This window comes from Pangasianodon hypophthalmus, chromosome 8 (genome assembly GCF_027358585.1).
Source record: "Pangasianodon hypophthalmus isolate fPanHyp1 chromosome 8, fPanHyp1.pri, whole genome shotgun sequence".
Lineage (NCBI taxonomy): Eukaryota > Metazoa > Chordata > Actinopteri > Siluriformes > Pangasiidae > Pangasianodon > Pangasianodon hypophthalmus.
The window spans coordinates 6,034,503-6,046,752 of NC_069717.1; the positions used below are offsets into that span (position 1 = coordinate 6,034,503).

General features: G+C 36.9%; 1 protein-coding gene across 2 annotated transcripts; it reads left to right on the forward strand.

Annotated features, from left to right (window-relative positions):
* Positions 1 to 1,566: 1,566 nt before the first annotated feature.
* On the forward strand, positions 1,567 to 10,660 carry LOC113534899 (solute carrier family 2, facilitated glucose transporter member 6). Of its 2 annotated transcripts, none has more exons than XM_026927885.3 (10): positions 1,567 to 1,782; positions 5,148 to 5,301; positions 5,544 to 5,750; positions 6,669 to 6,768; positions 7,133 to 7,344; positions 7,748 to 7,897; positions 8,033 to 8,141; positions 8,263 to 8,442; positions 10,073 to 10,218; positions 10,397 to 10,660. In XM_026927885.3, the coding sequence occupies exons 1-10, from the start codon at positions 1,715 to 1,717 to the stop codon at positions 10,556 to 10,558; spliced, it is 1,488 nt and encodes a 495-aa protein (XP_026783686.2). In that variant the 5' UTR covers positions 1,567 to 1,714; the 3' UTR covers positions 10,559 to 10,660. The 2 variants fall into 2 exon arrangements, with proteins under 2 accessions (XP_026783686.2, XP_026783687.2); XM_026927886.3 differs by lacking the exon at positions 1,567 to 1,782 and adding an exon at positions 4,330 to 4,486.
* Positions 10,661 to 12,250: the final 1,590 nt, after the last annotated feature.

Consider the following 12,250-nt stretch of genomic DNA (forward strand, 5'->3'; position numbering starts at 1 on the left):
TAGTGGTATATATGTTTGTACAGTATTTGTCTATGAAACTTCCACTGATTTCCAAAGTAAAGTCTGTATGTGTAACAGTCTGGGCATGTAAAACTGATGGTAAAAGTTTGGCTTAGGTTTGCCAATTGTCACAGTAAAAAAAAACTGGATTGGTTTGTATTACTATTAACAGTGTTTTGATGTTTTGGAATTTTTCCCCCCAATTTTTCCATTTACAGTTTGTTGCTATTGCTATTTAACAGTATTTGACCATACATTACATAGGCATTTTTTCTTTTACAGTGTACTGACTGGATGTTTAGTGTGTTTAGATCTCAGCTATGGCTCTGTAGCTTTTTCCACTCAAGTCTTGTTTAATATTTTTCACCAGACCTTAACCCAATTGAGCGTGCATTTCACCTCCCGAAGAGGAGACTGAAAGGAGAAACCTCCCAAAACAAACAACATCTGAAAGAGGCTGCAGTCACTGGCTTGATGCAGTTATTGCAAGCATGGGATATATAACCAAATATTAAATGTTATTTGCTTTAATTTACTTTAAGGCTATCTGTTCCAATATTTCTGGAACAAAAATTGGGTGGTCTGCCCCCAAAGGTGACATGGTCTAAGTTATATAACACATCAGAAAATGAAAGTCTGATCTATCGTCTCGTATTCATCTTTTGATCTCAAACCCAAATGTCTTCAGTGTATAGAAAAACTGGTCTTGCCCTTCCAATATTTTCGGAGGGGACAATATATTAAAGTTATACAGACAAACACATAAGCTAGTGTAATTAATATTTAGAGGCCTGTGTAAAATGTTTCTGTTAGGGAGATGGGCCAGTGCATAGACCATCTGTCCCATGAACATCTGTGTGAACTGCGTGACAAAGTATGCATTTCCACAGTAACTATCACATACGTTGATGACAGGGAAAGATAAGAGACCTGCCTAGACAAAATACTGTCATACACAAGCAGTAAAAACCACAGAAACTGCTGATGCCTGATAAAAAAGAAACAGTAGCTTATCTTATGTTGTGAATAGCCATACACCTGGCTGATATTAAAAAAAAAATTACAGTATGTCTTATTGTATAAAGTGATGGTAATGAATTAAAGTTTTAGAGCTGGTTACAAGCATGTGCTTTTACTAAACAGAAGGCACAGCACATATAGCGCACAAATGTAGATGCTTTGCTACAAAAGTTAAAAAAAGAATATTTTTATCAGTCGTTTATAACCAACCAAGAAAAAAAGCAATTTAAATGCTTAACTTAGATGAATATCTTAACCACATAATCTTCCATAATAGGCAAACTTTTAACTTTCCAACCAAGGCTTTCAATGCCGCATTCATGAAAAGAGATGTGGGTGTTTTTCTGAAAGCATTGAAGACATCAAACATGCCAGTATGCAACTGCGCATGCACCCTGTATCACCGTGTGTGGTCGCCTCCTAAACAATCAACTGTCAACTGTCAGTAAACATGTAAACACTTAAACAATGAATTATTGTGGCTTATGAAGTTACACCACATTTGCTTAACATAAAAAAACAAAGGCCAATGTAACTTAGTCTGTATTTAAGTCTCTGCTTCCTGACCTGCTCTCACTCTTGATGTACATGAGGTCAAACACAGACGCATAGTCTCAGTTTCACTTTAGTTCATTCTATAGCATTAAGCTGGCATATAGACTGAAAGTCTGAGCCTGAGGGCACACAGGAAGCAATGGCATCAGAAGACAATGAAGCAACTCCATTATTACTGAATAATCAGAATACACAGGGACAAATAAGGTAACTTTTAATTAATGATGTAATTTTATGCTCGTTACTGTTATTCTCTCTCTCTAGCATGTTTATTCTCTCTCATTAAAAAATATATATTTCATAAAAGTTTATCTTTTACACAAATTTTTATAATAATGCAGAGTCTACTACAGTTTATAGACAATTGTTTGCACTAGTTTATTCACTGAGTATTCATTGTTCTGAGTATTTATTTATTTTGTGTTTTTATGCTATTTACTGTTACTCTCTCATACTCTTTTGTCTGCTAGACTTTTCTGCATCTGGTTTCTACACAAATTGCATGATAGGGTAGAGTCTGCATTATTGAAAAAAAAAGATTCAGTGGTTCAGTAAATATGACAAAAACAAATCTGTGATTTTTACATAAAAAAGCAAATGATCAGAATTACTTTACTGCTTTAACGTCTGTACTAAATTAATTCATGTATATATGTAGCTAAAACCCAAAGTAAATAAAATATACACTTTGGGTTTTAGTCACATATTTACATGAATTAATTTAGTACAGAAGTTAAAGTTTAATTTAATGTTTAATAATGTTAAAGTAAAATTTTGCAAGTGCTCACAAAATTGAAAAAAAAGAAGCTTGAAAGATTACAAAGAGGGGGTGTGGTTTTTGAACTGAACAATTTGCATATGCATTTGCAGAACTTCAGACTGATTTGAGTTTGATGGAAGGGTTGTTTCCAATATTTCTTGTTTTGTGCTGGCTTTAAGGCTAAGGCTATTGTATTGGGAAACGTTTTGAAAGATCAAGTGTTTTGGTAAAGTCTTGGTTCACACTCTTTTTCTCAATCAGGTGTATGGTTTGTGTGTGCGCTAATCAGTTATGGAATCAGTTTGGGGTTTGTTAATTCAAGCTTTGCGAAGGCTGGTATTGGTACATTTACCCAATGGTATGCAACGTCTGCTGGGATCCATTACTTCTATGCTACTTCAGGTGTTAATGGCCATTAAATAGTAATGATAACCTTTAAATGATGTGTGCTTTTTCTCTTGCATGAAATAAATAACTTTACTAAAAATGAAGGAACAAAATTTTGCTTTACTTGTTTTATTTGTGCAAAAGTTAACCATTTAACTCAAGTTTGAGTAAAATGTACCAATAAAAAAAGAAATTTTCTAGTTAAATTGAATTTTTTTTTAATGAGAATAATCCTTGGTGCCTTGTAAACCTTACTATGTTTAAATATGCTTAGTTAAATTGACTAAGACTTCATGTTTGGAAATTGTTACCACGCTTTTCTTGAGTAAATCTCTCTTTTTCAGTGCAGTTTATAGACAATCGTTATTCTGTCACATTAGTGTGCACACAGTCCTGAGTATTTATTGTCCTGAGTGTTTTTGTTCATTGTTTTTATTCTTCTAAACATTTATTGCAAAGAGTATTTAATGTATTTATTGTCCTGAGTATTTTTCCTGAGTGTTTATTGTTCTGTGTATTTACTGTCCTGAGAATTTTTTTGTTCTACATATTTATTTGCATTACATTTACAGCATTTTGCAGATGTTGTTATTATGAGTGACTTACAGACGTGCTTTGTAGTCTCTGAAACTCAAAAACACATCCTCATGCTAGTTCTCTAACTAAAAGCTACAGTCCTGTTGGAGGAGGATAAAACAACATGAAATTAAAAACACAAGCCATGGGATTTAAAAAATTACTGACTATATGATAGCTTAATTTGTAGCTTAATGCTATAAATTAAACTAAAGCAAACCTGAGACTGTACTTGATATCAACTAGGGATACGGACAAATACGGATTGAGCTGCACTGGCCTTTGTTTTTTATGTTAAACAATCCATGTGGTGCAACTTCACAAGACACAATTATTTATTCTTTGCGTGTTTACACTTTCATAACTAATCAGTGATTGATTGAGGGGGATTGCCTCTTCAAGCTAAAACAAAGATTCTATAAAAAAAAATTAACTGGGGTGTTTTAGGTCTTTAGATTGCTTTTGAAGACTGCCAGTGACACAGCTTTTCAGACAGCCAAGGGAAGGTCATTCCACCACTTGCCAGGAGAAAGAATATATGTGATACATGTGCTTTTTGTATCCAGCTGAGCTGTGCTAGAGGCTTGAAGGGAGCAGAGCGGGTGTGATAAGTGTAGTATCTCAGTTTATTATGTCTTATTTTTTTAAATTCTGGTTGAAGTGTTAATGATTTTTCTGTGTGCAAAATGATGTGCTTCTTTTAAATTATAAGAAAAGAGTATGCCGAAAGGTGACAGACCGGATGTCTTCTCTTTGACATTGAGAATTCAGTACTAGAAAGTGATTTATGCTGAGGAAGTGTTGCTGCACTGAAGTAGCCCTTCAGCAGACTTCCTGACCCTGTGGTTTGCAACAACCTCACTGTGTTTTTCCTGTTTGTGATTAGAACCTGTACTCTTCCATCCCATATTAGGTAACAATGTTATATGTGAATTAGGGGTGGTCCTATGTATCTGTTCCACTTCAGTAACCTTTTTTCATAAAATCTGTTGTATCAGTAACCAGAAGAGACCCTCCCCATACTGAGTCTATATTCACTGTGATTCTGTTCTGTTCTCTGGAGATGATCTGAGGTGTTGGTGTGAGAGCAGCCTCCCTGGCTGTAAGCACTGCATTAAAGAATTTTGTTAAACACAAAAGAGCCTCTGTTCATTCTTAGGTGAATTTTCACCACATAAGCCCCTTAAGGTAGGTAGGTGCTGGTGTGTTTTTGGCTTTGTTTTGCGAGCATCGTTGTTTTAAATCTTTAAGTATGTGGGCATGTGTATTGTTCTGTGTATTTATTTTCTTGTGTATTTACTGTCATGTGTATGTTTTGTCCTGAACATTTATATTCCTATGTATTTACTGTCCTGCTTATTCATTAATCCTGTGTATTTAATGTCCTGAGTATTCAGTAATCCTGTGTATTTATTGTCCTGAGTATTCATTAATCCTGTGTATTTATTGTCCTGAGTATTCATTAATCCTGTGTATTTAATGTCCTGAGTATTCATTAATCCTGTGTATTTAATGTCCTGTGTATTCATTAATCCTGTGTATTTATTTCCCTGAGTATTCATTGCTCTTTGTTTTTACTGTATATTTTGCACTTGTCACACACAGTCATGTATTCGCACTTTATGTAGTTCTGTGTACCGTCACACTGCAGTGTTTTTTTTGTTGCACTATGGGCCTGAAGATCTTGATTTGACTTTTAACTAGATCTACCATCTATGACTTTTCACATTGTGTGATTTATTTTAAACTTCTCTATTTTATAGCTCTATTATATATATATCCTGTTTATTTGTAGGGGGGCACTTAATATTTTAATTTTAAATTGTGCTGTAAACTTGTTTTCCCATAGAAATGGCCGGCTCTATCTTGCAGCCTTTTCAGCTGTTTTGGGCAGTTTTATTTTTGGATATGCCATGGTGTTTCCCTCCGCGGTAATTCCACAGCTCCAGGAGGATGATGATCCACGTCTGCGCATGAATGTTCAGCAGATTTCCTGGTTTGGGGTAAGAGCAGCTTGTTTGTTTCTCACCGAATATCACATGTTATCCTAAAATGCATTGAGAATGAATCCATAAACCATATAAATTAAAGGATGTGACATGAACCTATTTGATAAAATTGCTTATATTCTCTTGTATGGCTGCACAATGTTTTTCTCCACATTTAAACACCAGATACACAAAATAAAATTCTTATACATTTGTCCAATAAATTTGACTCTGATTCTGTTCTCTTTGTTGAATAGTCTGTTTTTGCGATTGGAGTTATAGTAGGAGGGTTGAGTACCATGTGGCTTAATGACAAAATTGGGAGGAAACACAGCATCATGATATCTGTAATTCCCTTCTTGGTGGGGTTTCTCGTGATGGCAGCAGCGCTGGAATGGTGGTGGCTTCTCCTGGGCAGATTGTTCACAGGCATCGCTTCTGGCATTACAGCCAGCTCCATTCCTGTAGGTACATTTTTGGTCATGGTGTTTCGAGTCTCAAATTCCTGTGTTGTTTCTTTCAAAACACTTTCCAAACAAATAACAGAGTTTCTGCAGTGGCTTGCATAAGCACGCTCAATCTTTCTGTCACAATACAGAAATATTTTCCACGTCTAAATATTAGATATATTGTGTAAATGAAATGGTAAAAATTAATTAAGTCAAGTTCAAAATGTGGAAAAGTTCAAGGGGGTCAATACATATGCAAGGCACTGTTGCTGGTAGGAGGATATGACGAGAGGGTGCATTACAGTGACTTTTTACAGGTAAGTAAGGTAAGGCATGTTTAGGCACGATGTGGAGCAGAGTGCATTAAACCCCTTTACCCTTCTCAATAAAAAAGTGATGACTGTATGCATTGCTTTTTGATACTTTTAGAACTTTATAAAATATATTTTTAGCTTGACAGTTGCCTGTAATCTAAACAGCACCTGGGCAATGTTACAGATGAGATCTGAGGCATGTTTTCGATTCCTCCGCTTCTGTCTTCTGACTTTAACAAGCTGCAATGCAATGCACATACCCAGTCCTTGCATTAGTCACATTAGTAAGTGCAGAGTTCCTGTAGTTGTTAACATTTTGAACCCTTGTACTACAATTAAAGTGCTTACAATTGTAGCTCAGTGGCTAAGCTGTTAGGCTACTGATTAGAAGGTCAGGAGTTCAATCCCCAGCACCACCAACCTATCACTGCTGGGCCCCTGAGCAAGGCCCTTAACCCTCAACTGCTCAGTTGTGTAAAAATGAAATAAATGTAAGTTGCTCTGGATAAGGGCTTCTGCCAAATGCCATAAATGTAATACATTTCCTCTCAAATAACACATTTATTTTTTATTTATTTATTTTTTAAACATAAGCCTTCATCACTCTTTACTGTTGCAGGTCTATGTGTCAGAGATTTCACATCCAGGTGTCAGAGGATTCCTGGGATCCAGTCCTCAGATCACGATTGTCATTGGAAGTCTGGCACTCTATGCTCTCGGTAAGTGACACACCTTCTTCCTTTTTTGTTTCATTTTACTCGTTGTGCAGAATTATCTTAGTTGTCTGCTACCTATTTGAGCTGCTGGTTCTGAAAATACTCACACTTCATGAGAAATGCATGGCATGCAAACAAGCTACAGTATGCAAACACACAATCATAAAGTGTGAAAGATGCAGCAATCTTAGGAATTTATATACGCATATAATATTCTGGGTCACGTTTTATAAAGGCATTGTAGTGTTAAAAAATCTGTTAGAGAAAGTGTTCAAAATAATACTGTATGATTGATAATGATATCTTGTTGTGACACCATTGCCTGTTGATGTTGATGTTTAAGTGGGATTTCCTTTTTTGCCCACAGGCTTGATTCTGCCGTGGCGGTGGCTGGCTGTAGCTGGGGAAGTTCCTGTTCTGATTATGCTATTCCTCTTGTGCTTCATGCCTAACTCTCCACGTTACCTCATCACCAACAACAAACGGGACGAGGCCTCCAGAGCCCTCCAATGGCTCAGGGGCCCTGATTCAAACTACATCACTGAACTAAACCAAATTCAGCACAGTGTCGATTCCCAGGTAAAAACAAACATCAGGGTTACAGAGATGATCTTTTGTATTATAAAGCCCAAAATACACAAACACTACTGTATCCTGACTGAATGGATCAGGAGATTTCTGCATGAATTTTAATTTATATTATAAACCTACTACATAGGTAGCATGTCACCTTACAGATCCACGGTCTCCAGTTTGATCCTGAGCTCAGGTTACTTTCTGCGCTGAGTTTCTCATGTTCTTCCCTGATGTCTTATTTATAGCCTAAACTAATCACTAATCATCATTAAAAGCTAAATGTTGATTACATTCAGTGATGCTTTATGTAGCTGGATTTCTTTCTTTCTTTTATTTTTTTCAAATTTTAGTTGAACACCCCTGGTGTAACGTATATGAAAAAGCTCCAATTTAACCTTATCAACAGGTTGGAATGCAGTGGTCAGATCTTAAGAATCCATTCTACTACAAGCCGATCTTGATCTCTGTGTTTATGAGATTCCTGCAACAGATGACAGGTATTACACCCATCTTGGTTTATCTGGAGCCTATCTTTGAGAAAACAGTTGATTTACTGGTGAGTCACATCAAAAAACTATCAAATCAGTGTTCACATGACAACATGGCCTTTGTGTATATTGATATGAATTTGCCCATTGAACTTGTCTAAGCCTCTCATGTTATATTTTCCCAATACTATGTCTTTATCTAGGATCCCAAGTATGATGCAGCCATAGTGGGATTTGTTAGACTGTTCACTGTCACGATCGCAGCCTGTTTAATGGACAAAGCTGGCAGGAAATCTCTGCTCTACGCATCAGGTTTGTTCTGCTGAGGCATGACTTATATGTACCAGCTTAACCTTCACCATAATCAAGATGCTTTTCCTTTCTGCATCATGGCTGCTGTCCAAATAATAAAATATGCACTTTACCTTTTCAGCATTTATAATGTACCTGGCCATGCTGACAGTGACCATGTACACCCACAAAACATCATGTGATTCTGGGAATGTAACTGTTGGAGTCCTGTCAGCAAAAGAGCCATTTGGAGTCATGATTGGTAGTGGGTTAAGCTCTGGCACACTTATCCCCCTCTTCAGCATCATCTTTATAGTAGTTGGTGAGTACTTGGTTTTCACACCAGAAACGAAATTTCACACCACAGCTTGATAACCATACAACCCACAATCAAGATTTTGTATACGAGCAAATAAACACACCTGAAGTGTTACATTCCTCTTATACCACAGAGATTTACACTACAGTTAATTGAGTCTAATTCAGCAGTTCTAGATCTAGATCTTGTTCTGCTCTAGATGAAGTAACTGAACCTGATTAAAAACTTAAAACTGTCAACACATATCTTATTTATGTTTTATTTATTCCATGAAAAGTTAAAACACTGATTATTAGGCAGTTTGCAGTCTACTACATTAATTAAGATTAACTACATTAACAAATGATAAACTTCCGCATTAATAATCCATAAGTAATGGTAACAAACAGAATAAGTTAATGCCTATTAATTAATGTCTCTTTAAATGTTAATGAAATACAACTGCACTGAATAATATTTATTCAGTCTATGAATAAAAATAATTTTCTTCAAACTGAATGACAGTGCGTTCGCAAATGTAAATTAGAATGCTTAAAAAAGCATGTTATATGAGTGTGTTGAATATATGTGCAGAGGAAGTTAATTTGATTTTTGGCTATGTTATGATCTTCCTTTGCTTCCTGAATAATTGTATGGCTCAAGGATTCATGCTGTTGACACCAAATTCTCAGCCTACCATCTGCAAGTCACAGAAATCAAAATTCATCAAACCAGGCAACGTTTTTCCAGTCTTCAACTGTCAAGCTTCGGTGAGCCGCAGATTCCTGTTCTTGGCTGACAGGAGTGAAGGCTGTCTGCTGTAGTAGCCCATCCACCTTAAGGTGTTCTGAGATGGAGAGTGGTTATTTGAGTTACCATAGCCTTCCTGTCAGCTCAAACCAGTCTGGCCATTCTGTCAGCAACAAAGTGCTTCCTCCTGCAGAACTTCTGCTCGCTGGTTGTTTTTTAGTTTTTTGCACCATTCTGTGTAATCTCTGCAGAATGGTGTGCATCTCAAAAGGGATGGAAATTCCAGGAAATCAGCAGTTTCTGAAACCAGATGGTCTGGCACCAACAACCATACCACAGTCAAAGTCACTGATATCAGTTTTTCTTTTCCCTATTCAGATGTTTGATGTGAACATTAACCGATTTCACTGATATACTGGTACTGGCTGGCCACCAATATTCTTGGGTTGTACCCTACAATATGCTGTGGAATGTCACATGTTATTTCCTTTAATCACAGCTATAAGCAGCCTCTTATTTTCTTCCTTGAGAAATTAATAAAACAACAATAACATAAAACTGCAGTTTCGCATAAAAGTGTGAAACCACAACATGCAAAATCCTCCGTCTTGTAGACTTTCCCACAGCTTTACCTATGATGCTGGAGAATCTTTCCATAAATGCTGAATAAACTTCATGATGTCAACAGTTACACACAATTACAATTTTAAAATCGGTTCATGTAGAGGGTCTACCATACATGTCAAAATGTAAGTACTATAGAATCGATAACGTAGTAGAACATTTGCATTAATATAAACTTTGCCACTTATAGATTGCCACTTTCCTACCAATCAGATTGAAGAATTCAAAAGCATTGTGGTATAAGTGAAGTCATTATTGTCCTTATATTTCTTCTGAACAGGTTATACAATAGGCTGGGGTCCGATCGCATGGCTGCTGATGTCGGAGATCTTGCCGATGAAAGTGCGCGGCGTTGCTTCAGGCGTGTGTGTGGTGGTCGGCTACATCACTGCTTTTGTGCTGACACAATTCTTCATGCTAGCAGTGGTAAATTCAATGTCATTCATACGGCAAGCAAGGAATGATAATTTAAATTTTAATTTGAACATTTAAATTATATCTTTCATTGGTTTAGAAGAGATGATTGTTCTATTACACAGTGTGTCACAGGCTGTGCTTTCCTGTAGTGTGCAAAGAGTCTAAATTATTCTCTCCCCACTCACAGGATGCATATGGACTCTTTGCACCATTTCTGTTCTTCAGTGTAATCTGCTTGGTGAATATCATATTCACAGCCAAGTGTGTGCCTGAAACAAAAGGGAGAACACTGGAGGAAATTGAGAACTATTTCAGAACTGGACGCACCTTCACCATTGCTGAGAGTTAGTAGTTAAAGATTTAATGGCTAAATTGTAAAAGGAGAAACAATGATGTTTGGTTCAGTTCTGTGTAATTTTCCTATAATAAATAAACAGTAAATCTTTCTTTCCTTGCTGGCCTTTCAAAGTTAAGTAAAGAATAAAATAAGACAGGGGGTGCTCTTATAGGAAAATAATCAATATTGTTGGTGTGATATGGCCTGACATGAAGTGGGGTTACTCTTACCATCCCTTAAATTCACCACATAAAGATTTTTGTACGCATCACATCAGTATAATTACATAATGCTAAATCCATGCCATTAAATCCTGTAGAGATATAATCCAACTACTGGAATGTTTTTGGGAGATGAGGGGAAACCCAAAAAACCAGGGAAACTCACATGGATATGAGGAAAACATGCAAACATACAAACTCCACACAGACAGTACCCCAAGCTCAGGATCAAACCCTGGGGACCTGCGAGGAGCCGCGAGGCCACAGCGCTACATGGTGCGCCATTGAATTTGTTTATCAATTTCCCTAAGTGCATTACCTCTTAGACTATAGGTAAATCATAAGGTCTGAGCACTGAGCACCTTATTTATGTGTGTTGGCACTAACAGGCATGTCTTGACTGTTTAATATCTGCTAATATAAACATTATTCGTTATGCTATACCAGTTTAGCTATCTTTGTACAGTATGTTGGACTATGTTGGCTCAGGTTCCATGCAGAATTTCCATGCGTGTTCTCCCTGTGTACACGTCATTGCCTCTCACCTCCCAAAAACAAGTCAGTAGGTGGATTGGATAAGATAAAGATAAGATTGCCCCTAGCTGTGAATGAGTTTGTGAATGTGTGTGCATGGACTGATGTTCCACCCAGGGCTCCAGATCCCTGAGTAACAGAATAATATTTTTGTGGAAATTCTGCTTAAATGTGGCAGCAGCCATCTCTAGATGGCTCTATTTACTGACTGAATGCTACCAGTCAAATATGAAATGACTATCCATCTTTGAATGCTGATGATCAGCAGCTTTTCTGATGTGAAAATGACTAGTAAATCTCAAGTAAATTGAGTTTTTTTCTTTCACTCTTGACATCATATTTTCCATCCTGAAAGACACTGTTAATGCAATTATTCAAAGTGTTTTTTGGACAGAACATAAGACTTGAAATGAATCATGCCCCATCATCCAAGGGACTGTTGAAAACGAGCAGAGGATAATGGGAAATTCTGCTTGGGATGATTGTGAGAAGATAAATAATGTAATCAGTAAAATGACTTTTGGCAACAATCACACGACATCTGTGCAAGTAGGGGCCAGAATCTCAAACTTCATAGTGCTTTATGACTGATCCTGAAAAAACATAAATCACATAAACTCTCTAAAGCAGCTAACCAAGCAAAGGAAATTGCCCAAGTTGGGCTCCCACCAGAGGAAAAGGAATGCCATAGAAAAGGTGGACTTAGTTTTTATTGTGGAAATAAGGGACATTTCCAATCGGTGTGTAACCACAGACCTGTAACCAAGAACCCCACACAGCTTAGCCCCTCTACTACTCACATGATTACATACAAGAGTATGATGCTACCTGTTACCATTTCTTGGTTTTCTGAAACCTATGTTTTTCCAGCCTTCCTACATTCTGGAGCAGCAGGGAATTTTATGGATAAAACAGTGGCCAAAATGTTACACGTGCCTCTTGTTCCCCT

What these genes read in the sequence shown, in the direction of transcription:
- LOC113534899 (XM_026927885.3), top strand. Translation starts at nt 1,715, where the DNA reads ATGGCATCAGAAGACAATGAAGCAACTCCATTATTACTGAATAATCAG. An exon ending in AGAAAACAGTTGATTTACTG is followed by an intron (nt 7,898 to 8,032) that starts GTGAGTCACATC and finishes GTCTTTATCTAG; the next exon opens with GATCCCAAGTATGATGCAGC. An exon ending in ATCTCTGCTCTACGCATCAG is followed by an intron (nt 8,142 to 8,262) that starts GTTTGTTCTGCT and finishes TTACCTTTTCAG; the next exon opens with CATTTATAATGTACCTGGCC.